This window comes from Eumetopias jubatus, unplaced genomic scaffold, assembly GCF_037043125.1.
Source record: "Eumetopias jubatus isolate StellerSeaLion01/CBP00866 unplaced genomic scaffold, mEumJub1_p1.0 scaffold_9, whole genome shotgun sequence".
NCBI lineage: Eukaryota > Metazoa > Chordata > Mammalia > Carnivora > Otariidae > Eumetopias > Eumetopias jubatus.
The window spans coordinates 105,751,190-105,777,872 of NW_028274815.1; the positions used below are offsets into that span (position 1 = coordinate 105,751,190).

At 41.5% G+C, this 26,683-nt stretch overlaps 1 protein-coding gene across 5 annotated transcripts in view; it reads right to left on the minus strand.

Moving 5' to 3' along the window:
• Positions 1 to 26,683, minus strand: part of PLCB4 (phospholipase C beta 4) — a 171,595-nt gene that overhangs the window by 95,890 nt on the left and 49,022 nt on the right. For all 5 annotated transcript variants that reach the window (XM_088026249.1, XM_028112973.2, XM_088026248.1 and 2 more), the window contains exons 5-10: positions 20,774 to 20,853; positions 18,281 to 18,334; positions 11,542 to 11,623; positions 10,038 to 10,138; positions 9,302 to 9,359; positions 2,402 to 2,510 (exon numbers count right to left, since the gene is read on the minus strand). In XM_088026249.1, the coding sequence (XP_087882375.1) occupies positions 2,402 to 2,510; positions 9,302 to 9,359; positions 10,038 to 10,138; positions 11,542 to 11,623; positions 18,281 to 18,334; positions 20,774 to 20,853 (484 nt within the window). The remainder of the gene's footprint in view (positions 1 to 2,401; positions 2,511 to 9,301; positions 9,360 to 10,037; positions 10,139 to 11,541; positions 11,624 to 18,280; positions 18,335 to 20,773; positions 20,854 to 26,683) is intronic.

Below are 26,683 nucleotides of genomic sequence, written 5' to 3' on the forward strand. Positions count from 1 at the left end.
GTAGAAGGATCAGCAAGTGCAAAGACCTTGATGCAGGAGTGTGTGACTAAGGGGAAAGGTAGTTAGAAATGAGGCTGGAGAGGAAGCCAAAAGCTACATCAGTTAGACTGAAGTCTTTGCTAGATACTGTGGATTTTACTCTCAATGTGTTGGGAAGCCTTTGGAGGGTTCCGAAGAGTGGAATAACATGATTAGATTTAGTTTTTAAAGGTTTAGTCTGGCTGCTGTGTGGAGCATAAACCATAGGGCACTGAGTAGAAAGAAGACAACTAGTTAAAAGTCAACTGGCATCGTCCAGGAAGACATGATGTAGGCCTGGCGAGTCTGATGAATGTAGAGACGGTGAGAAGTGATTTATTCAGGACTTATTCTGACGATAGATCTGGTAGGTTTTGCTGATGGATCAGAAGTGATGTGAAAGAACGAAAGCAAGTCAAGGAAGATTCCAAGAGTTTTGGCTTGAAAATCTGGGTGAATCATGGTACCATTTTCCAGGCTGAGAAGGGGACAGGCCTGCGGGCAGGGAAAATCAAAACATGTTGTACATATACATTCGAAATGCCCATTCAGTATCCAAATGGAGAATTCTACCGCAGGTCTATAGTTGAAATTAGAGGGTAGGAGTGGAGAATTTGAAAGTCGTGTGTAGAAAGAAATGTAAAAGCACCGACTTGGGTGAGGGCACTTCCTCTGACATCCAGAGCTGGGAATGAGATGGGAGATGCTACCTACACACCTGGATGTGGAAAGGCTGGGCTGTAGGAAGGGCATATTTTCCACTCTACCAATTATTGCCAAAATATTAGAAAAGGTGGTTGTACCAATTTATGCTTTTCCCAGAAGTTTATAACGCCTTTTGCACCACATTCTCACCCATACTTAAGAATGGCAGACTTTAAAATTTCTGTCATTTGTGAAATGGTGAAGCTATGATTTTTATATGTGTCAATGTAACTTCATAGACTTTAGGACCTGGAAGGACTCTGGAAATAATGAGAGACACCTCTATCCTAACATTTATCATACTGCCAAGGAACTGCTGAGCCTTGTCCTTCAACAGATCACAACTGCCTTACTTGCTTTTGAATCCCCAACATCTGGCACAGTGCTTGGCACCCAGTCAGCCCCCTATAAACTTTAAGAAATGAAAGTAGGGGAGCGAAATACTAGTTGAATGACTGTAAGGTCTCTACCAAGTTATAAGCAGGGGAACCGAGGCCCAGGAATAGAGTCCCTTGATCAAGGTCACACAGTGACAGGGGAGCAACAAGAATCCAATCAAATACTGCAAAGTGCTATATTATCTATCAAGCCACCCTTCCCTTCACTTTAATCCCATGCAACGGAGAATAAATAGTAATACTCAGAGTGTTGGTAGAAAGGTAAATAAGGAAGCACTCTTGCTGAAAGGAGGTATTCGGGGACCTAGCAGGAAGTGTAAGTGTATGTCTATTTGACTTGGAAAAATATCAGGGGTGGGTCATGTGTTGTGGCGGGCCAGCATGCATATACACGGGTTCTATGTGGGTCCAGAGATTAAATAAACCTTTCAGTCACATTCACTGAGATAGAAAGCAAAAAGAACTCAGAAACTGGAGGCCCTAATGCCCAGGGGCACACTGGAGAGATAGAACTTGAAACTGAATCTCCCTTCAACTCTCCACGGAGACCACAAGGCTGAGGCTGGAGGTCAGGTAGCTCTTGTCTCAGGACTTCCTGTCCAATTATGGTAGCATCACCTCTCCCATCCTTTGCAGGAGCCTCCCACTGCTATGAGACTGATCTTCAGTTTCCTCTCCATGCCTTTTCTTTGTCAAATATTGGAATGGACAGCACACTGTTTCCAATGTTTCATTGAAAGAAGGAAATGTTCAGAAACCCCAATAATTTGCTAAATTGATTCCTGACCATTTAATTTCCTATCAGTTGCATTTGTATTACATAACAGAGGTCTAATGATGGGAAGGCTCATCAAATCATGTATTAAAATTTACATGGCTTGGCAAAACAAAAGGGAGAAAAAGAAGGTATAAATTTTTATAAGACGTGAAATTCCTTCCAAGATTGCAAATAGACACTGTATGGGCATTTTTGCAGTTTGAGCATTAGGCAATACTAAAGATCGAATATAAGAGAGTACAACAGGGAAAATATCACTACCATGTGTTTAATAATGTAGTAAATTTACATTATACCTCAGGCAGCATGGGCAAATTCTGATGTAAGGTAAAATTTATACTTAGAACAGGAAAAAAAAAATCAGTCCATTAAAAATCCTTGGCTCTAGGGAGCTCCAAAGCATTTAAAGATGTCTTTAACTAAAAATCCAAGAATGTTTAAAGTTGCACATAGTCTTGCTTTCTCTTTAATAAAGAAAATTATCTTTTTTCACTTTTATTACCTTTTTTCTTCAAGTCTTCATCAGGCTCATACATCTCGATGATCTGCATTGCCCTTTTAGCATCATAAAATGGGAATAAAATTTCATTCAGTCGAGGGTCTCGCTGATGCTATGATGAGAAAATAACCCCATTTAGGTTGACATTTCTCACCCTTGGGGCATTACACATCACTAAAGTACGTAATTTCTAAAATAAGATATATTGAGAATATCACATTTACAGTTACAAAGATAGGATTTCACTGTCCTACTGTCTTTCTCCCTAAAATATACTTCAAAAAAGTCCAACTTTGGGAATGCTTTGGTTTCCCTCACTGAACTAGAAAGAGAATACAGAATATATATATATATATATATATTTTTTTTTTTTCCCTCAAAAGCTAAAGGATACATAAAATGGTGTGCATGTCAATTGTACTGTCTTCTAGTTCCCATACCCCAGGTGAGAGATTTGGCATAAATATCTATAAAAAGTGAGGTCAAAAATCTTTGGGGAAAAAAAAAAGGAAAAACAAAAGCAAAAACTAAGGAAAACCCTCCAAAAAACCCAAATAACTCAAATAGTTAATATACTAACTTAGGTGCCAAAAAAGAAAAACAATAGTAACAACAACAACAACAAAAATCCCTGAGGTTAAAACAGGCAAACATCATTTCATTTTCATTATATATATTTTTTATATAAAGAAAAGATTTCTTGGGCAGTCTGCAAACTTCACTTTCTCGAGTAAATATTTATCAAATCCGCCATGATAATGATGACAATTAATCGGCACAAGGATATGTATCAATTACTGACAATATGAAAATCTGTATTTGAATTATCAGTAGTTCAGAAAGTCTTTTTCACTATGAACTAGAACTGGGTGTGCCCTGAGGAAATTCTCTGGGCAAGGGGAGTCCATGAATGATTAAGGCACTTAGGAAGCTGGTGATGCCAGTCTTTAAAAATCAGCACCTGGATGCTCATGGTACTACAGGAGGCACCAGGAACAATGCTATTTCTGCAGTTCTGTCATCCAAACTTCACAGCAGTGGTGAAAAAACTCCAATTTACTGACTCAGCTACAATCTTCTGTATGTGTGTGTGTTGTGTGTGTCTCTGCGTGTGTGTGTGTCTGTGTGTCTATATCTGGAGGGAGTGGGTCCATGAAACTTCCTTTAATGTTCATCGTGAATTGGACCCTGGTCATTCATCAAATCTATAACTTCTATGGAAATCATGGCAGAGAAGCAGATGTGAGCAAAACCTGGTCAATGGGTAGAACCTTGGCGGCAACTCTTTACCCAAATATATGCACAGACATCGAAAAACAGCAGTGAGAAGTTGTTTGAGAAACAACTATTAAAGGTTCATATGGATTTCCCTTCCCCCATTTGTTTTGAGATGAAAGTTTGAGAAGTGGGTAACACAGAATGAATGCCTTTGGCCAACGCAACACGCACAATGTAATTTCCTCAAGCACTTGTGGCCTAGCCTATTCTGGCCCTCCCACCTCTTCGCCCAGGTAAGAGTGTTAACTCATAAGGAATCAGTATCTTTTGGTCAGTTTATCCCAATGAAGCATGCTTCTGTTGTAATCTAAGAATTTACAGCTCACAACAGCTCACGTCCATGCATGTGCAAGAGCAGAAACTGTTATATTAACAACAGGCCTTGAAACCATAAAAAACAAAACTCATGGGGTATGCAGAGAGAAACTGTGAGGTGGACCATGGAAGGCCAGGCACATGAAGGCATGCTACAATCTTATTTATGAAATGGATGGGCATCATGCAACCCTAGAGACCGCTATTCAAGGGCATGACAAGCACCACGCCTCTGGTGAGAAGGCATCGTTTTAAAAACAAATCAATGAACAGAAAACTCTTTCTAGGCACATTTCCTCCCCCGTCTCCGTAAAATACTATCACGGAAGAAGATGGATATAGGAGGAAAAGGTCCTTTTTGGACGCCATTGCAGTTATTTTCACAGTTGGCCACTATATTTCACTTCCTTATTAAAAGTAGGCTTTTTGATTTAAAGATATGCTCATTGTTAAGAATTCTGGGCTCATGGAGATGATGGGGTAAATCCATATGAATTAAAAAGAAGAGATTAAGCTGCAGGGGAGAGAAGAGATTAAATTAGGTAAAGGAGGGGGAACCCAGACGCTCCTATGTGCTCTTTATATGCATACCTATGCATGTGAGCCTGGTGTGACTTATAATGTGATCTGTTGATGGAGGCACAGCATCTCCTGCACCTGGGAGTTAAAATGCAGATTCTCAGGCCCCACCAAAAACCTATCAGATCTGATTCTCTGGGGTGGAACCCATGAATCTGTGTTTTGAAAAGCTTTCCAGGTGACTCAAGTTTAAGTAACACTGCTCTAACATGTAAAAGTATGCATTTTAACATACTTGTATTATCACTTATATAAAAAACAAATCAACCTAAAAACCTAAGTCCTGGAAGGACAGAATGCTAAATGTTTGAGATGTCCTCCTAATTAAAGCCCATTAAAATTTAGTCCCAGGACACAACAGTTACTAGAACATCCTGCCTATCAGAAACAAAAGCCAGGAAAACCAAGCCCAAAAATGGATGCATCATAATCCCCTAATTGTACATGTGCAGCAAATAAGCATTAAAAGCAGACAGTATGAAACTGCATTTGCCTTTGCATCACTCCACCAGATAACATAGCCTTTGCTTCACTAAAACTTTCATGTTTCAGAAAGGAAGCATGGTGCACTCTGGATAGTCCGAAGGCAAGGAAGCAGATAATAAGATTTGCATCAGAGTCATAAAACTATAATTTTTATATGAAACAACAAAGAGGAAAAAGATCACTTCCAGGTGACCAGCGTAATAAGGTTGCAGAAGAATCCTACACAGATGTAAGCACAGAGGGGCAAATGTTTCACAACTCTGAGGGATCGCTGGTTTTCCGTGGGGATTTGAGGAAGCAATGTGCCTATGACAATCACCTCTGGACATCCAGAGTTTTGTAAAGTGAGATCTAACCAGCTTCCAAAAATAGGTCACAGAACCGTGCCCTTGTGCATGAGGAGACAGTGGTCATTGCTCCATTATTATGTCCTAACTCTTACTGAGAAAAAGTAGCAATTGGTTTTAACCCAAGCAGCACTGAGAGAGAGAGATGTTGACAAAAAGTATTCAGAAGAGATATAAAGAAGATAAAGGAATGATTTGCAAGAGTAAGGCTTACCCATAAGACTAAAGACGTCCTTCTCTTTCCGTATTAAACAATAAAGACACTATAATGGAAAGCGATCACAGGCCCTTTCCTACACAACTGCAAAATAAACAGGTCTAGCCCTAACGTGATCATATAATGTGTGTGAAGCAGGTGGAGCGATCACTGGCAACAAGAAAATAAAGCTAATTCTGGAAAATTGTGGTCATCTAAGAACTTTTCCCTCTTTTTCTCATCTTGATCTCTCTCTCCAGCCCTCCACGCATCTCCTGATTCTGTAGGCCCTCCCCCTCAGTTATCTAAATCTTTGTGAGAGAATAAAGGTAAAACTGAAATCAATTTGGCTTCTCATTGGAAGTGTGGAAAGATAGGTGAAATTAACTAAAGCCCAGGGACATTAATTAGCCCCACCACAGACAGAGAACGGAGTTGGAAGCAGTAGCTAACCACATGGCAGCTCACAGTGAGTACCTCTACTGGCTCTCCCGGACTCTGGTTTATTTTCAGAAAACAGGAAGAAGAAAAGTTTCTCTTGGTCCACTGATGGGAACAAGAGGCATAGCTGTGGCAAAATTTTAGGATCTGAGTGGTGGATTTCTATGACTAAATCCATCATGGATAATAACAGAAGACATATGATACTCTCATCCACACTAAGCATTCCCGTCCACACTAAGCTTTCCAAGGAGGAATCCAGGAGTAATCTACTAGGACAGTGCTTCACAAACTTTAATGTACAGACCAATCACCTGCAGATGTTGTTAAATGCAGATTTCAAGTCAGTAGGTCTGGGGTGGGACCCAAGATTCTGTATTTCTAACAAGCTCCCACAGGATGCTACTGCTGATGGTCCATGGATCACGCGTTGAGGAGAGACTGAGAAGCAGATGAGAAGCAGGTCTAAAGCTACTAGTGAAAAGCTAGTCAGTGTTGATGACATGGATAGGGAGGAGGTGGTACAAACCCCTATATGGTGACCAAGATAGTAAATGGCCAGTAGTCTCTCCTCTCATTCCAGCTTCCTGGAGATAGACGGGAGTACGCCGAACACAAAATTTCATCTAATAAAAGGATTTACAAGCTGGAAAGTGGTGGGAGGCAGCATGACTTTTTTCCCTATTACTTATTCTAATTGGTTAATGCTGGTATACATGTGTCTACTGATTTTTTGCTTTGTCAATCATTTCTCTGGTTATTTTGCTGAACTCTCATTTAAAGAGTTTTTCAGCTGATAATTTTTGATAGGGTACTCAATCATCATCTTCAAACGATGAGTAGGACTCTGTCCTTTTGTATTCATGAGACTCTTTATTTTTCCTGTCTTATTGTATAATCTGGGGCTTCTAACACAGTGTTGAATTTTGGCTTGTTGACACTATGTAGCTAAGGCATTTTGAAAACGTTTAGATCTAAACTTTTGGAGCCATACACTCTTACACTGCAATGCCTGCTTTCTTCTCGAATGAATGCTATCTCCTTTCATTATGGGTTTTGAAGGTGTTCTGCCTACAGGGTGCTTCTAATTTTGGAGAGAGAAGAAGAGCCACTATAGGACTCAAAAGAAGGTTACAAGGAGCGGGCAGAATGTTTTCTAAGTTTGACAAACTTCTTCAAGGATACATTCAGATTGCTATCTAGTTTTTCCAGTTCAGTTTGCTATGAGAGAAAAGGACGAGATTTGGGCACTTTGATTAGAAACAAAGGCTGTACACTTTCCTGAACCATCTTGTAGTCTCTATGATCTAAAGAAATCAAGAATCACACGGATTCCATGTGTCCCACCTCAAAAGGTGCTTCCTTACCACGAATGAGAAGCGAAGCAGAAGAAAATACAAAAATAAATGAGTGCTATTGGCCACCGTGATAGTGATATATAAAAGTTTATCAAATACTATTTGAAGAAAGAATTTGGATGGCAGAGCCAGAAAGCATGGGTGATCATACCTTTTAAAAATTAAATGTTATGTCTTAGACTTATAAAAATGACAAGTGATGACTGGGTAGGCTTACAAAAACAACCCATACAAGGAAAGATGTGAGATAAAGAGCCCCCCATGAATACCGCACTATCCTCAAGACTTCAGAATTGTTTCTTTATTGTCACGGTGACACACAGAGTAAGGTGTCTGTCATATTTCATAGATGCCTGGACGCCAGCTTCATCTCAGAATGCACAAGAGACTTTGTTTCTAGGAAGTAGCAAACCAATGATAAGAGCTTTTCTCCGTGCCTCCCAACGGTCTTCCCTCTTTAACAAAAAGCAAGACTTTCCTGCCCATCTCACCAAAACTTAAGATGAGTGGGAGTGACCCAAAGTGCATGAAGAAGCTGAAGGAAATAAAACAATAAATCTTAAAAATAAAGCAGAAGAGGGGGAAGGAGTTAAAAGAAACAAAGCAAGGCAACTTAACTTCTGAGTAACGGTGGCACAGGAATGTGGATAATATCTGGGTAAAGATTATAAACATAGTATTCGCATGACCAAAAACTAGTGGGGTGGAAAAACTTGCAATGTTTTCAAGTAAAATAAATACTGTATTGCACTGAAAGGCTTATTAAAAGTGGAAGCAACTGTGCTGATAAATGGAGTAGCTATTCTTCCTGGCACAAGGGCTTTTAGGCTCTGGTTATCATAGTTCTGTCGGGGCAACCCTACCAACTGGGAGCCACTGAGCCCTAACAGGCAAAGATGTGATTTGTCTCCACAAACTGGCAAATCACAGTCTGCCTGTTGCCTGTTCTTTGGATCAATACTTCACGTCTGGCATGATACTCTCTCTTCAAATATTTTCTCTTTATATGGTATAATGGTTAAATTATATTAAAAATTGTTTTGAAACAAAAATATATTGTCCATTCCATTAATGTGCTAGGAAGAAAAAGTATATTTTCCATTTTGGATGAGAAAGAGCTTCAACGGGTTTCACTGAACACAATATTCTTTTGTACATTATAAAGAAAAAAAAAGTTAATTTTAGTTGTAACAAAAGTTGCAATCTTTACGTGTTCCAAAATATTTTTCTTTTGTGCTTCAGCAAATGTTGTCAACCAATGTTGGTTGTTGAGTGAATCATATTCTAAAATGAGCCCTAAGCGTGGTATAAAAATAAAATCTAAAAATTTGACCTGCAATCTAATTGGCCTAATATGTACTATATTTTCACCCAGGAACTCCACTGTTGTGCTCGTTGTCAAAATAATCTCTTTGAACCTACATATCGTTCTTACATGCAATCATTTAAAAGACAAAAATAAAGCTTTCCAGTCCATGCAAAGGTATGAGAAAAAGTTAGCAATGGAGAATCCAACTATAGTGTGGTAATTTCAATCCATTCTATATTTAATGAGATCAATAGGAGAAAAAAAAAGTACCTTAAGTATCATCTTGCAAAAACATAGACACATTTAATTAAATGAATATATTATAAAATTCACACGCACACACAGAACCAGAGCTATACATCACAGCAAGAAAACCAACAAAAAAAAGCAGTGTGCAAAGCCAACGTGTAGGAAGTGCATGAACACCCAGAAGCAGCAGCTGATTTTTGCACCTGGTAAAGAAAGCCATATGGAAAGATCAGCAGGTCAGAAGCAACGCGAATAGGGCATATGATACGGGCATGCAATGGGGACATTGGAGGAGGCAAGCCACTGCACACAGACTTTATGGAGTTAATGTATGAAAAAGCTTACTTCATTTAGAAAGCTCACTAATTGGTCTACCGTTAAATAATCAGTTTTGTCTCCATTGCTGAAAAGAAATTTATTAGAAAAAGTAAGTTTTTGTATATGATGCTACAGTAGGTACGATTTACATGTTGACATTTGTTGATGATAATTCTAAACTTATTTCTAACCCTGAAGTAGTGGTGCATTCTTAAAATGGCCAGAGACTGGTTGTAAGGACAAAAAAAAAAAAAAAAAAGAAAGAAAAAGAAAAAGAAAAAAGAAAAAGAAAAAAAGCAACAACCCAACAAGAGAAAGAAAACACCCCCACTAGCTCACAGAAAATGTCTGCAATTCTTCTGTTTAGTATTATTGAAAACCCTTATTTTAAAAACAACATGTAAGTCATCCATTTGAAGTAACTAGAATGAATGAACTTTTCAACAACATAATAACATTCCAAACCAAATCTAGTTAGTTCACATAATGGGTTAATACCTAAAGGAGCAGGTTAAAATTGTAGGTAGTTAGTAAAGCCAATGCAAGGGGGGAAAAATCGTTCCAGGTGCTGCCATTAATTTTTGTAAAAGTTTCTCAAAAACTCAGAGTCAACTTTTACAGTGATAAACTAAGGGGTGAAAATGTAAACCTAGCTACATAATCCTAGAGACTCTCAATATACTATATTAGAACATTACCACAAAAAATGTTTTAAAAATCTAAAGGGACAAGAATGTGACATTTTTTCATAAGTAGAACTTACATTTTTTTAAAAAGATCCTCTATATCTGTCCGAGGACAAATCTTTTGTGTCAGTTCATAGAACTTTTCATAAGTAAATGCCGCAGGCTCAATTTCATCATTCTGTAAAGAACAAAAGAGTGTCATAACTTATGCAACATCTTTCTCCTTGGAGGGGAAGAATCTATCTATAGGATCATGAAGCAAAGCAATGACCACCTGGGATTCCCAGGGCCTCAATCTCTGATTCTTACTGAGAGAAGCCAGACAGCCAATCCCAGCTGTGGTCAGGCCGTCCCGCCAGCACCCGGCATGTGTAAATGGGTGTTTCTGGTTACCATGGGCAGCCATAACTTGTGTGTTCAAAAACTGACTACAGCTGGGCTCGCTCTGGGAAACACCCCATAAACAAATATAAAGAAACATTTCCTCTTTCTCTCCTTGATGGAGAAAAGCAAGTGCCTGCCTAAAGGATGCTGAATAAATCAAACCGAGTGTTTACTTATGTTTATCTTATGAATTTTCACAAGACAACATGAAGGGGCTCAGGACAACCATATAAAATTTTACTTTTCATCCTGAAGTTTGTATTTCAAATTGGGTTTGTTAAAGTAGTAACAGGCTAAAATCTTTCTTGCAGTCAATAAATTAGTTTCAATTATTCTAAATCCAAAGGGCCAGGAACACAAATGGTTTGTGAGGGAGGGGTGCTTTATAAAATACTCCACAGCCATCTTGAAGAGTTCTTCAAGTCATAATTAGTCAATTATTCAGGCTGACATTGTGCTTGGTCAAGGCAATGTGGATGGGCTTCTCTAATAAGCTTTCCGGGGGCGTGTGGGCGGCTCAGTCGGTTGGGCATCGACTCTTTTTTTTTTAAGATTTTATTTATTCATGAGAGAGAGAGAGAAAGTGCACACAAGCAGGGGGAGAGGCAGAGGGCGAGGGAGAAGCAGACCCCCTGCTGGGCTGGGAGCCCAACGTGGGGCTTGATCCCAGGACCTGCAGATAATGACCTGAGCCGAAGGCAGATGCTTAACCATCTGAGCCACCCAGGCGCCTTGGGCACCTGACTCTTGACTTGGGCCCGGATCATGATCTCAGGGTCTTGGGATCGAGCCCGGCATCTGGCATTGTGCTGGGCGTGAAGCCTGCTTGAGATTCTCTCTCTCTCTTCCCCTCTGCATGCCACCCCCCTCCCCACTCTCTCTCTCAAAAAATAAAATAAAATAAGCTTTCCACAGGCTGTGTAAAAGAGCCTGGCTGTCATTTCCTTTTCTTAATAAAGTTGATAAAAACATTTTGAAGTACACTATTTGAATTTGAAAACGTTTAGTTTAAAATGCCCAGAAAACAAAAGGCAGGCAGGCAGGCAGGCAGAAGGGAAAGTTACTTGTATTCTATGTGACTGAAACCAGTTCTGAATCTAAATGACATCAGGTGAACATAAATAAGCTGGCTTATTTCCTATGAGAACATAAATAGACAAAATCGTTTTAGAAACACATGATTAAATGAATAAATACCTTTCCACTGGGAAGACCTAACTCCTTGAGTGCTTGAAAGATCACCTTTTCTGTTTTCCCCGATGCAAAAGTTCTAGTAATACTAGGGCAGAAAAGAAAGGAAAAAAAGAAAAGTCAAGTTTTGTTAATTCTGTTTTCTCTGAGGCAAAAATCCAAACGATACTCAGGACTGTAGGATGGCAGGGGGAGAAGGGGAAGGAAAATACACTTAGTTTTCATTTTTAGGTATTTTTCACTTCCCTAACTAGCTCCTGCAATATCCCTCTGGTTACACTTGTGAGGCAACTTGTTCTCAGATGGGTGTCCCCCTGGGTGCTCATGAACCCAAGAAGCTGTGGAGATACATACTGGTGGACCAAAACAATGATAAATTTTGATCCTACCAAATAACTTTCTCAGGAAAAAGGCATGTGGCAGATGAATAAAACCTCATGTTGATACTATCTAGGCTTGGGGTAGAAAAATAGGCTCCACAGAATTCAGCGTCTCCCTGGGATGGCCCTTATACCTTGCTTTCAAACTTACCACAGCTGAGATGCACTATCAGATATGTTTTTAAAATTTTTTAAAGATCTTATTTATTTATTTAAGGGGGGGCAGCACCAGCAGGGGGTGGGGAGGGGCAGAGGCAGAGAGAGAAGCAGACTCTGTGCTGAGCCAGGAAACTGCCACAAGGCTCGATCCCAGGATCCTGAGATCATGATCTGAGCCTAGGTCAGACGCTTAACCTGAGCCACCCAGGTGGCCTTACATTTCTTTTTTTAAAGATTTTATTTATTTATTTGACAGAGACAGCAAGAGAGGGAACACAAGCAGGGGGAGTGGGAGAGGGAGAAGCAGGCTTCCCGTGGAGCAGGGAGCCCCATGCGGGGCTCGATCCCATGGCCCTGGGATAATGACCTGAGCCGAAGGCAGACACTTAACCATCTGAGCCACCCAGGCGCCACCCCCCCCTTTTTTTGAGCTAAGTAAGCATCCTTGAGCTACTCTGAATACCAGCTGCCTCAAGGATTAGGAAGTTTACTGAGAAAGGGATAGGTGTGGTGGGGAGGGGAGACAGGGAAACACTTGTTTCAGTGTTGCAGTAGAATCTTGGTACTACCCTGATACATGCTATTTCTGAATAATGGTGCTGCCCTTTATCACGTATGGTGTACATCGAGGCTAGTGAAATGAGTAACACCTTAATGAGCCTGTTTCCTCTTCTGATAAATACATTGGCGACACTCAGAATGACCTATTGAGGATGGGAGCAGGTACCCTAGAATTCATGTTTGGCTCTGAGCCATGCCTTAGCCAACCCAAGGAGTCTTCATTCATGCTGTGGCTGGAAGCCCAGGGAATCTGTCACCATAATAACTGGAACTCTAATATCAAAAGTCTAGCCTTGATGTAAGGGTAGAGCCATTTCATCTGGCAAGCTTGATTTTGGAATGCCTTCTCTGTGAGCACAAGGGGCTTTGTAATAGCACCTCCCCACGCCCAACCCTGTCACGCACTCCGCCATTCATGATAAGTGGAAGCCACCTCCAAATGTAAGCACTGAGAGCCAATTATTCTTGATGAGTGGGAGAAAGCACCTCTTCAAGTGCACAGTACAACTTCTCAAAATAGATTGGGGAGAACTAATTTTAGGTAAAGGAATTGTTATGTGTTCATTCAAAGCTTTATTGTTTCATACTTGGTCCAAGAATACTTCAAGAAGTTCATTTTTAAGAGCGCTTGACACAGCTGCATTCAACTCTACAGCGGCCCACGGATTCTCTTTAACACATCTACAGACATGGTAGAGCGTATGTATTTGACATCAAGTAAACTGGTTTCTAGGGTAGACGGCGTTATGTCCACATTTTCCCACTTCCCTAGAGTTCATGCAATTTGTATACACTAAATTGGGTTGAGAAGCAATTTACTGGACCTTTATAAAATAGGGGAAAGTAGCTATTCAGTGTTCTTAAAAAAAAAATTAGGTGTTAATGTGAGAGGTACAGGCAACAGCATCCCCACATTTGGGATGCCTGCAGAAGGAAACGGTTTGCCTCCAATCTCAGGGGCATCTTAGTGAACTTGAACTTCAGGTAGGTTTGGATAGGCATGAACAATGAGAAGAGAACTGATCGACGTGGTCATGAACCCTGTAGCAGGCACAGGGCCTGAGCCTTTCTGGTGAAACAGAACCTGGGTGAGGGGTGGAGGGAGGGAAGGGCAGGGAGGAAGGGAAGAGGGCACAGGAATAGAATTTTTTGGCTAGAGCTTGCTGAAGTGCCAAGAAATAAATAGGAAGCAGAACAAGAATGTCTCATGGGAGGAGGAGATCCAAGCATTTGCACTGGGGGTTGGGGGGGGGCAGATAAAGAGATTGAGAGAAAAAGAAAAAAAAATAGGGTGTCTGGTGCCAGGAGAGAGGAAAATCCATGTAGGAATGTATTAGTGAGGACAAAGCAGAGCCTAACAACATGACTGTGCAAAAACTAGAGGTGAGGAGGTGGCATTATGGCCTAGAGGGGCTCCTTCTCTGGCCCCCCTTTCCTGAGAGGGCTTGTGCTGGGCAACATCACCACTGATTTGCCCACTTCATTCTAAAGGAGACCAAACCCAGGATGGAAAAGAGGAGCAAGGAAGCTGAATAGGAGTAAGGCCATTCCCCCGGTCTATCTAATAAAGTGCATTTATGGTCCTTGCTTCAGACAGCTATCCGAGAGCTTGGGCCTTAAAATGGATTCCCTCAGAGGTAAAGAGGGTTGTGGCGCAAAGGTGAATTCTTTGAGTTTCCAGTTACATTAGAGGCCCAAAGAATGCCCCTTTAATGGGGTCCTGAGAGAAACGCACTTATCAAAGCCTGGGGACATTTTAGATACTGTCATAGGCATTTCATGGGAGAGTATTTATCAAGGACTGTGACTGATTCAACTCTTTTTATACAGCCCCATGCCCACAGAGTACAAGATAGCGCTTCATGGCTAACAGGTACTCAATGACTTTTTGTTGAATCAAAATAAACCACCTTCCCCAAAAGAAATGCTACGAAAGCAAATACCCTTGAGTGGTGCCCAGGCCTATTAGAGTTCTGGTTCAATTCCATGTTCCAGCAGACTTTACAGGTGACTAAGACAGCAATGATCCTAGAAACCAAGGGAGTCTCATTCTTTCCTTGCCCTCAACGGGCCTACAATCCACTCCATGGTTTTGTTTTGTTTTTTTAGCATTTTTAATTTTTATTGTTATGTTAATCACCATACATTACATCATTAGTTTCTGATGTAGTGATCCATGATTCATTGTTACTCCATGGTTTTAACACCATCTCTTGAAACACTCAGGGAGGACTCATGCCGTGAAGCCTCAGCAGAGTCCTATTCCCTTCACAGATGAGCTAAGCCTTTGGGACAGAGATGGTTACACAGGAGCTGGGCTTCCACGACCATAGCCAAAGCTCTCAGCCTTCTTTGATACAACGGTCTCCTTTAAGACTACTTCCAGCCAGAGCCCACAATTAATGTTTGGCTATCATTTCCTGACTCTCTAGCCACTGGTTCCAACTCCAGGTTTCAAGGAATAGGAAATGGCAAAGAAAAGAGTGACTTTCAAAGCTTTGGTCTGGGCGGGAAGATAAACCGAGTGTGAATTTGTAAGTTTGAGAGAAAGGCAGATTGCATAAGATTATACACATGGAAAGAAAAGAGGGAGATAAAGAGTAAGACTTTCTTCATTAATCATTCCAGCAACTTCCTGGATATTAAATTTCAGCTAATACTCAAGAGTGGGGGCCATTCCCAAGTGATGGAACAACTATGAAGCCAGATCCCTTTTAACAGTATGCACACTATACTAATAGTTTCCATTTTAAGAACTCCAGAATGATAGTGATGAAATGACATTTTAAAAGTGTTTACTCTTCATATCCATTAAAACATTCAGAACAATTTCCACCTAGCCCTTGGCAGCTCATCTACCAGGGGACTCATCCGCTTTTCTTTGGCTTGGTGTCAATTCTCCATCAACTCTGAACAAACTGCCCCCAAATCACAGATGTCTTGTGTCAAACACCTGTTAATACTGGCAGGCACCAAAGTGTTCATGTCAAAGAGAGCTAAAGAAAATGACAAAAGGATGGTAATAATTTTGTATGTGAACATATCGATAAAGATCTTTGAAACCATAAAAAAAACTTCCAAGCTTGTCTAACAATGGCTTGATTAGGAGGATAAACCAGAATTGTTAGTTAGAAGTGCTTTGATTGCAATCTATGTGTTTCTACTTTGTCCATTTCCTGAACCTTATCTTGGAAGAAAAAACAGGACGGTAAAGTATGTAAAAGCAGATCCAACATAAATTTCTGTTCTCCACACTGCTGTCTGTACTAAGTTTGGACTTCTTAATTCAATATAGATTTTAAAGAAAAACGTACTATATATTGGGCAGTAGCTGTAGGATGCTGGGATATATTAAAATAATTGTCCTGCTATTGCTCAACAGAGCAAAGGATTTAAAAAAAAAAAAAAGGATCAGTGTAAAGTATCTTTGCCAACAATTATCAGTCAAAGGTGCTAACAGGGCATTTTTTTTAAAAGGTTCTACTTTCTTTATGTTCAGACATAAAATTGATTTGCTAGTAAGTTAATAAAAAGGAGAATCCTACATGTAGATCTATAAAGACCACAACAATGTATGAGGTCTACGACTTGGTAAGCCCTTAATAAAAGGTTAAGTAAAAATACTGCCCACGGTCTTCCTTATGATTTGTATGCTTTTAATTTTCTCATTGATATTCCAGTTCTGTCACATAGGTTGTTATAGAGCACAGAATTAAAATAATGGCCTCTAGGACAATTCTGTTTAAGATTTTATTTATTTGAGAGAGAACGAGAGAGCACAAGCAGGGGGGAGCGGGAGAGGGAGAGGCAGGCTCCCCGGGGCTCAATCCCAGGACACCAGGATCATGACCTGAGCCAAAGTCAGATGCTTAACCGACTAAGCCCCCCAGATGCCCCTAGGATGATTCTGTTAAATGTGAAAAGAATAATTTTGAGAGAGTATGGAGATAATCTCCTAGGGATTCAGAATGGAAGCTTCAAGGCAGAATGAGGTGGCTGGGCAGAGAGGGAGGTGTAGAAAAGTCAAAAATGGCTAAGTGTGATCAGCATGCCACTGCTTGAATGCATTTGCTCAAATGCTATCAGTTGGTGACCTGCTTGCCTCGTGTCTGACAGATACAACAGTTCCAAGACAAGACTCTACCCAGTAGCTCTGGGTTTTGTTTGTTGTTGTTTGTCAGTTGGCTTCTTCACTAAAGTGGTGTCCAGACAGGAGGTCAACATGAACCTAAGTCTGGAGAATTCTAGAAGACGGGGTTGGTATCTAGGGAACCCATGATTAATTCAGCTGTGGGCTTAGGCTCATGAATCCAAACACATTCCTGGTTTCATGTGGACAGCTGATGCTCTGCAGTCCACTCCAGCTTCTGGAATTTCCATGAAGTGCTTACACAAACACCAACCAAAAAGATACTAGGAGTGTTTGGTAAAGAATCCCTATCACTACCATCTCAAAATGTCCCCACAGACTATTAGTAAATCCTAACACCAGAAATGGAATAGAGAGGCAGAAAAGAGGGAAGCATTGGGAATCCTCAGAGGATGAAACATATTAGCTTAAGTATTAAAGAGGACATGTTGGAGGGGCGCCTGGGTGGTTCAGTCTGTTAAGTGACTGACTCTTGATTTTGGCTCAGGTCATGATCTCAGGGTCTTGGGTTTGAGCTCCGCATCAGCTCCACATTCAGCGGGAAGTCTGCTTCAGGATTCTCTCTCTCCCTCTGCCCCTCCCCCGATTCACTCATGCTCTCTCTAAATAGAATTTTTTTTTTAAAAGAGAACATGTGGAAGACAAATATAGTTCATGTTTTCTTCATTCTTTTCTTTCTTAAGATCTATTTATTAATTTTATCTCTAAGATAATGCACTCAAGTGGGGGTGGGGGAGGGACAGAGGGAGAGAGAGAATTTTAAGCAGGCTCCATGCTCAGCACAGAGCCCCATTTGGGGCTTGATCTCCCTAAGATCATGGCTTGAGCTGAAATCAAGAGTCGGACGCTTAACTGACTGAGCCACCCAGGTGCCCCTGTTTTTTTCATTCTTGATTCCATTCAGGCTTTACTGCCATTTTTTTTTTCACTGTCACTGTTACCTTGGGCAGAGCAAGGGGAAAAAGTGACAGCTCTGAAAAGCGCATGGTGTCAGGGAGAGTACACCTAGAGACCAAGTGGCCAGAAGCCAAAGGTGTCCATTTGCCCCACCCACCAAAGGAACAGCAAGGCCCAGAATGAGAAGCACTGTCCAGAGGTACCACTCTTCTGAAGACACAGTCTATACACTTCCACAGAAGGTGCACAGTACAAACTTCTTTCATTTTAGCTAATGGTTGCTCAGGGTAAGAAGATGAAAGACATTAAAATCCTAAAAACCCACGTATTTGAAGATTAAAAAGAAATCTGCTACATCTTCAGATGTTCTTTATCGAAGTAGAGTTAATGCTACTAGTTCTGAAGAAAAATGCAACTTTACATCCACAAATGGTTTTTACAAATTAAACACAGCATTTGATGGAGTGATTTAAACCAAGCTTCCAGAAATATCTTCAGTGAAAGCAATTAACAAGCACTTGTGATGGGCTCTCTCTTTGGTCTGGTATCACAAGGGTCAGCCTAGGATATGGAATATAGACAGAAACGATGGACTTACCTCCTAACTGGAATTTTACCATTTGTGTTGGTCATAAATGCCAATTTCATCCAGCTGGAAAACAACCATAACAACACTGTTTTAATGTTTCTTAGGAGGAACACTTCAGTCCAGTTAACAACTTTAAAAGAAAGTTCATTCAAACAAAACATTTATTCTGAAAACCAGAGACAATAATATACTGTGAGATGAATTTATGGTTGTCAGGTTTAGCAAATATAAATACAGGACTCTCGGTTAAATTTGAATTTCAGAAAAACAACAATTGTTTTTACAAGTATGTTCCAAATACTGCACAGAATATGCTTATACTCAAAAACTATTACTTATCTGAAATTTAAATTTAACTGGGAATTCTGTATTTTTCCCAGCAACCCTAGATGAACTAGAAATTTGGGTGCTTGCACTGAGCAAAACAAATTGTAGGTAATTTTTGGTGATTGGTCTCATCCTTGATTATTGCTCTTTAATAATCTTTACTAAGGTGGAAATGCAACTGCACGGTGACACCAGCCAGCCTTGTCCTGAGGACCCATGGGGACCCTCACTCCCTGCTCCCAGTGCAGCAAAGCACAGATCGAATGGGCACCTTCCTTAATTTCCAAGAGGAAGAGAAGTTCATCAACTCACATTGATGGTAAGCAACTCCTTGCTTTCCCCAGGCTTTCTGGACACACAGGGACCCAGAACATTCATTCGTAGGTGCTGGGACTGTTCTTAGCTATTAACTCAGATTCTCATGGATTCCAGTCAATAATATTCTAACAATGAGCATAATAGGACAATCTGGTAGTTTCTGTCTTCTGGCAATCTCCTAGAGGCCCAAGTGACTCCTTTTCAGAGAATGTTTTCAAAACAATGGGTGTGAGGGAAGCAGAAAGGAGCAGAACAGTCACACAAAGTTGTGGTCTCCACTGGTGCTTTAGCCTGACGCCAGGGGGAGCTCTGGAGCGTGATGTGCACCAGACTTGTTGGCATGGGGGCTGGCCTTTTGTATCCTGTTCCAGCCCATTATGGGCCATGGGCTTCCCACAGGAAAAGAGAGGAGTGCAGTTTCCTGGGCACAGTGACTCCCCTTTCAGCACAGGGTCATTCTCTGCAGAAGTGGGCAGGTGTGACCTCTTGATGAGCTAACCCTCATGGCAGCTGGTGGATGGGTGAACACCAGCTCCATAAAGGGATCCCAGCAGGACGCCAATGAGGACAGATAAGACCTGGTGTCCACCTACAGATACTGGGGTCCCTCAGGTCTAAGTGGGCATTCTCAAAGTCTCAGATCCTTCGGGATTCTATCAATGCCCAAAGTGGAATGTCAAATATCCATTGTTGCTCTTTATTTCTAAGAAAACATGCCACAGCAACTGCAGAGGAAAAGAAGCAGCTGCACGACAAATGGGTATTTACAAGATTAACTACCCCCTACTAAGATGATGGAAAGAAAACCGGAGGGCTGGCATAATAATCAAAATCACTAATACTGAATGAAGGAGGACCTGGGCTGGGCGTTTTCCAGGACCTCATTACATCTGTGTGGTAATCTTGTAAAATAAATTCTGGTCACCTTCTCCATTCACAGATTAAGAACAGTAAGGCACGAGGCTAAGAACTTGCCAAGGGTCACCCAAGAACTAAGTGGCTAAGCTGGGATTATAGTCAAGAGCCTGTACTCTTCAAGCACCTGCCAAAGGGACCAAAACTAAGGGTGAAAGTAGCCAAAGGGCTGACCTCTCTTCCTCCTGCTGGACAGTCCAAGGAATCACACCCTTGGTGCTGGTTGCGAGTGCAGGCTTATTCCTGTAATTTCTCAGTGTAGTTCCCTTCTGCACCTACAATTGCCTGCCAATTGCTCCATGATGGCGGGCAGCCCCCTTCCTGCACCAATTGCTGCTTTTTAAACAGGCTGACTTTGGCTTTGGCTAGGCTCTCTACTTGAGTAACTGTCACATCACCTTGATGGAATAACTTGGGATGGGTTAAAAATCTACCACGGTGGCATCCCTCTGGATTTTGGATACTGTGAGCTGGGGTAAGGCCAGTACGTTTGGATCCCTGACTGGGTGCTGAACAGTCCCTGGGGCCAGTGCTCCTTTTTGACTCTAGAAATGGGTGCTTTTATAAGTGCTTCTCTTGGCCACACTCTCCAGTTTTGTCTCACACAACAGAGCCTCCAGTTACTACAACAGCTCCCAACTATGGCCCCAGGCATGGAGAACTGTTGTCTGGGGCCAATGACCCAGAGGATACTGAAGTTCCAGCATCTTCCTGCCATCAATCATTCCTTTCTTATCAGTTTGGGCTACGGGTTGATCACACGTGCCCTGCCAAGTGGCATGAAGAGTCCAGGTGTGTGTTGGGAACTTCCTTTCCAGGGTCGGGAGCACGGAAGGGAAGGCAAGGACAGTGTGGCCTGGCCATATACGAAGGCTTCATCTCCTAATCTGACCTTTTGCTTTTTCACAGCCAAGAACAAAGAGCGATGTAAATAAAACTCACTGTTTCTTGAGGCAGGTCATTGGACTGACATTGTTGGCCCTGAAGTTGTGTATGATTGATCTCAGTCCTTCTACCCATTGCTGAAAGAGAAAGAAAAAGCATTCCTGGTGAGCAACACCACAGGAACTGAAAATGGTGGTTTTTATTAAACAGCCCATATTCATTTGGTATAAGAATAATGTAAACTCTTCTTTTATCTCCTCCCTGCCACAGAGCAATCTTCATTTTGCATGCCATACTTTATTCTTTAATAAACATCTTTCGTTCTTTCCATGAAGATAAATGTAACATCTAGAGCATCATTAAACACTGGGTTGTCACAAAGGAACGCTGCCCACTGATTGACTTGTTAAACCTTCTATTTGCAGCCTGTTTAAATAGAAATCCTTTTTCAGCCACTGGCAACCTTCATTATTTCTAAGCAACGTTATACAGTACATGATGACATATCTAGCTATTCCCATTTTAGAGGACAAATGCGTTTGGGGTTCATCAATTTTATCGTGTGATTCTATTTCAATCTAAGAATTTGTTACATATCTTACCTGTCTGTGATTTCCAGCAGAGCCTTAAAAAGTAAAGCATGCACTGATTGCCGGGGTATCCAGTGCAAATAGTGAAGCCCTTACATAATTTCTGTATAAGGACTTGCACCTCAGTTTTAGTTCATAACATCACTCCATGGATTTACAAGGAAAAGTGAAGGAAGACTGTACACGGCAGTAAAGGAATTTGGGTCTAGTAAGGACATTCAACTAGAAAAGGCTGGCCTGTGCATTAAGGCCAACTCCTCTGTGCTGAGGAAGGGAAAATATTTGGGCACAGATAGTAGTACAGATGGATAGTCTACCTACACTGTCCACTAGCCACATGTGGCTGTTTAACTTTAAACTGAATAAAAGTAAAATTCAGTGCCTCCATTTCACTCATCACATATCAAGTGCTCGAAAGCCGACACGGGGCTGGTGCCTACCACATTGGACAGCTCAGATGAAGAACATCTCCGTCGACACAGAAGGTTCTATCAGACAGCCCTGCACAGTATTACCAGGTTTAACGTGGGCTAGTGATTTAGTCATTGCAAGGGCCAGAGGTAAAGACTAAGTTCTGTAAAGTGTGTGTGGTTTTAATTCATTGTGATAAAATGCAAATAACATTAAATTTATCATTGGAACCATTTTTAAGCGAACAGTTCAAAGGCATTAAGTAACATTCACGTTGTGTGCAACCTTCACCACCATCCATCTCCAGAACTCTTTTCTTCTTGCAAAACTGAAACTCTGTCCCCATTACACAACTCCTCAGTTTCTTCTCCCTGTCCAACCCTAGCAACCACCATTTTACTTTCTGTCTCTATGAATCTGCCTATCCTAAGTTCTTTATAAAAACAAATCATACAGTATTTGCCCTTTGATTTGACTGGCATGTCCTCAAGGCTCAGCCAGATCACAGCCTGTGTCAGAATTTCCTTCTTTTTAAAGGCTGAATAATACTCCATTCGCTGTGTAGACCACATTTGGCTTCCCTTCATCTGTTGATGAACACCTGGCTTGCTACTCTGATTAATGGCAGCTATTGTGATTGATGCTTCTATGAACATGGGTATACCAGTATCTCTTCAAGTTCCTGCCTTCAATTCTTTGGGGTATATACTCTGAAGCAGAATTACTGGATCCTACAGTAATTCTATTTTTCATTTTTTGAGGAAAACCACCATTCTGTGACACAGCTGTATCATTTTATATTCCCGCCAACAGTGCACGTGGGTTCCAATTTCTTCAAGTCCTTGTCGACACTTTTTTTTTTCCTGCTTTGTTTTCATTTTGAGAATAGTCATCCCAATGGACAGGAGTCTAATGGACAGTTTTGGCTTTCCTCTTTATGCTCCAGTCAGACCTAACAGTTTTCTGAAGGAGGACTTAGGAGCCAGAAGAGGTCAATTTCCTTCCACAACTAAAAAGGGCCATTTCCTGAGGACCATAAATAGCATCGAAAGCCTCATGATGGTGACACCAGGATTCTGAGGGAGGAGGAAGGAAGGCACTAGTAGCATTAAAGAAATGCCTTATTATTTTCATCATCAGCCTTTACTTCCTCTGTCAGGCTAAATATGGGACTATAATTCCCTGGGGACCATCAAATATCCTGTTGTTGGCCTAACAAACCACAGGCTCACGCAGCGTTTCCCAAGAGGAGACAGAAAAACATAAATAATTAGGTTGGCATTCACTGGGCAACATTTTCTCAACCTGAAGGCTTGTTACGTGTTCCAAAACACAAAACAGAGTCCATGGTTTCCTAGGGCAAAAAACTGGGCAATTTCTGAGACTGTTCACTGGCTTTTTCTGAGCATTCTGATTTAGTTGTTCCTAAAAATAAACTACAGAGATACCAGACTTTTAGGAGGCTTAAACAACTCATCCATCTTTTGAAAATATAATGCTGGTGAAGAACCTTGTTTATTGTGACAGGAAGGTCTCCGGGAGTGACCTCTGAGGTCAGCACTCGAGGGACAGTACTCATGTTTTAGTTAGTAGGAAATGCCACTGGAATCCTCACAGGTCCTAAAGGGCCCCGGGGTGGGAGAGGTTGTTGCTGCTTCTCTTTGTGATGATGAAAGTGAGGGTCAAGGGCCTTGCCCAAGATCAGATGGCAGAAGGCTGACAGGCTCTGTTGTCTGCCCTTCCTTAAGGCTTGTTCACACATCTCCCCCCCCATGACGTGGACAAGTCCCAACAGGCCTTTCCTTCTCCCCATTGTCTTCCAGGTAATGGACACCTGGCATATTAAGACCAAGAGACTTTAGGAAATATGTTGAGCGTTTTCTTTTGTAGTTTTTAACAAAGTAGATGAAATGCCAGCAGGTGTCAGTAGAGCCCTAGAGTTTAGCTGAAAAGTTGTACTGGGGGTGAACTAGATGCATATGAACTTTGTTGAATGTTTCCAGACTAACAGAAAAAAAAAAAACACAAAAACCTGTGACTTAAATATGTTTCCTTGAATTGCTGAAAATAAGCACATTATGTTAAGAGTCTACATAATGCCCTAAAAGGTGCATCTTCAAGCCCAGGGCTGCATGTTTCTAGAAAGATCATTCCCTGACGCACATTGAGCACACTCATCAGCTCAATGTTGACAGGCTCCTGATAGAATTCTTACTACGCTGGGTGCCTCCCTCTGGTCCGGCCATGCTGAGTAGGCCCATGCAACCTGGAGGCAGGGAAACCAGCCCAAAGGATCCATTGAAGTCGGATGTCCAAATCAGTAGTTTCTCCCCTTCCCCAGCAGGTTGTTCTCTTGATTTCTTAATCTTTTCCAATTCTAACTTAAAGCTTATTTCAGCCCTTCTAAGGAGAAGGACAAGAAAGGTCCTTCCAGGGACTCTTGTGGGCTTAGGAGAAAAGGAGGGAAGAAGACAAGCTGCCTCTAATTTTCTCCTAGGGACTTACAACCTCTCCTCTGGGACTCCTTGTTCTCACCAAGCAGGCGGGCGTCCATTTTCCAGGCAAATGGCGTGGCCTCGCCCTTAGCTGTCTCCTTTGCCCCTGGGACACTGGACTGTCATGGACAAAACAATCCCTTTCCCACTGAAAAAAGCAGCAGAAGGTCACAGACATAACAAAACCAAACCAAAAAAATTGAATTTACACAGGGTGTATACCTCCCTTTTTCCCTTTAAAAACATTTGGTAGGGGGTTTTTTAAAGTTATGGAAGTATTTAAATGTCCTTTGCAGAAAAATGTAAAGCAAAAAAGTATACAGCAATAAGTGAACATCACCCCAAATCCCACTGCTGACATCAAGAGCTAGCCACTGACAACATTTTGGTATTTGAGCTCTTAGCCTTTTTTTTTTTTTTTTTAATGCACATATAGCTCTGTCATCCTAAAATAACTAGTCCCATTACTTGCCAGTCAGCACAGCCCCAGGTAGAGCTGTTGTACTTTTAGCTCAATCTTGTCTCTAGATTTTGTTCCAGAAGCATCCTTTTCAGTCTTCAGTCAAAACAGCATGTTGTCAAAGCAAAAAATAACACAGACCCTGTGATACTCTCCGAGTATGCTACGTCATTTTTGCTCCAAAGGGAAGACTCAGTGGCATCTTCCTTCATCTCTTGGTGTGTGATTCTTTGCTCTCAAAGAGGAGGCTACTGGTAGAAGAGGCAGAGTCATCTTACTAAGTCTGTTCCAAGTTAACTACAGACTTGTCACGCATAGTCCAGGGACTAGCAGCATCACCTGGGAATTGTTAAAAGGCAAATCAGCAGGCCTTGTCTATGAAATCTGTCTCCAGGGCTGGGGAAGAGAAACCTGTGTGGAAGTGAGCTTTCCAAACGGCTCTTTTGCAAATTCACATATAAAGGTACTGTTCTGAACCCATGCCGCTCAGTCAGGAGGTTGGCTCCTAGACCAATAGCACCAACATGTCCGGGTTGCTGGTTAGAACCACAGACTCTCAGGTCTCATCCCACCCAGACTCACTGGGTCAGAATCTTCATTTAATAAGATCCCAAGGTGAGTCGTGTACACATCCCAGTTTGAGAAGCACAGATCTAGAAGAAGGGTCCCTCCCCACCTGGAGTATCTACTTCCATTGCCCACCTAGAAAGATCTGGGTCTGGTTTCCTATGGGAGCCAATGGTTTCCCACAGTGCCCTTGGCTGGGATATCTGGTCTTCTAGCAAGGACACTGGAAAGAGCTCTCCTCCAGTTCCTGATTTACCTTGTTTTTGTCCTATCCCTCCCTACCTGGGCTGAACAAATTTGCATTCACTAGCATGGAAATGGTGACCTACACACGTGGGTTCAATCACTTGCATGTGTAAACAAAAGGAGGCAAGGAGTGACTTTCACCTCTCGATGTCCGTGCTGTGAAAAGAATCAGCGGATGGGGCCATCTGAGATGTTTAAAATATGGGACCTTCTTGTTACCTGTCACTCATAAACCTGATCCATGCAGAGCTTTTGTTTGGGTTTTTTAAGTAAATGGGGAATCAGAAAAAAAATCAAGGCAGATCTCAGTTGACTATTCTCAAGGTACTTAATTGTTCTAACAGTTAATTAGTTGTCATTTGCTCAAACAACATAAGCCAGGAATTTATATAATGTGAAATACAGAGCTGATTCCTTTGTATGGTGAGTTCCGGTAATAAGACTCATTTTACTGATGGGGTTCAGGGCAGGCCATCCCAGAGTGTGCCGTTTTGGCATGTGGCTTATTTTGAGCTGAAGATAATCAAGGACCAGTAAACTCAAGAAGAGCTTTTTACCTCTCTCTTAACTGCCTAAAAGAATTTAGATAGAGACCTGTACCAGGAAGAGAGCTATTACCAAAAATAACTTTTTTTTTTTTTTTTTAAACACAAGAACGTCCTTCACCACAGGGCATGATAATCATTTGTTTCCAAACATTTGTCCTTCCCATCTTCCTGTGAATTGTCTTACTTGCCTCTAAAGCCCCAGACCCTTAGCCTCTTTCTCCTCAGCTCAGGATGGCATGCACACCTCAATTACCTGATTATCAGAGAGCCTTTCGTGTCTTGTGGGTTCCTGGACACATGTAATTAGATTTTTTTCTCCTGTTAATCTCTCTCTTATTAGAGGTGGGTGTCTCAGCCAGGAACCCAGAAAGGTAGAGGGAAATTCATTTTTCCTCCCCTAAAACCATGCACCAGAGGCAAACTATGAAGCTTTCCAAGATTTCCACAGGGTCCAATGTTGCAGCAAGATAAGACTCTTTTTAAGGTGCTTGGGATGTAAAATCGCTTCATTTCACCAATCTCCAGATGAAGAATCAGAGCGGAGTAACTCTATCTTTATATTCAACCAGAAACTTGATTTTAGGAAGGCATTTGAGCTTTAAAGAGGCTTATTAGACTGTAAAGACACTGTAGGTAGAACTCTACACATT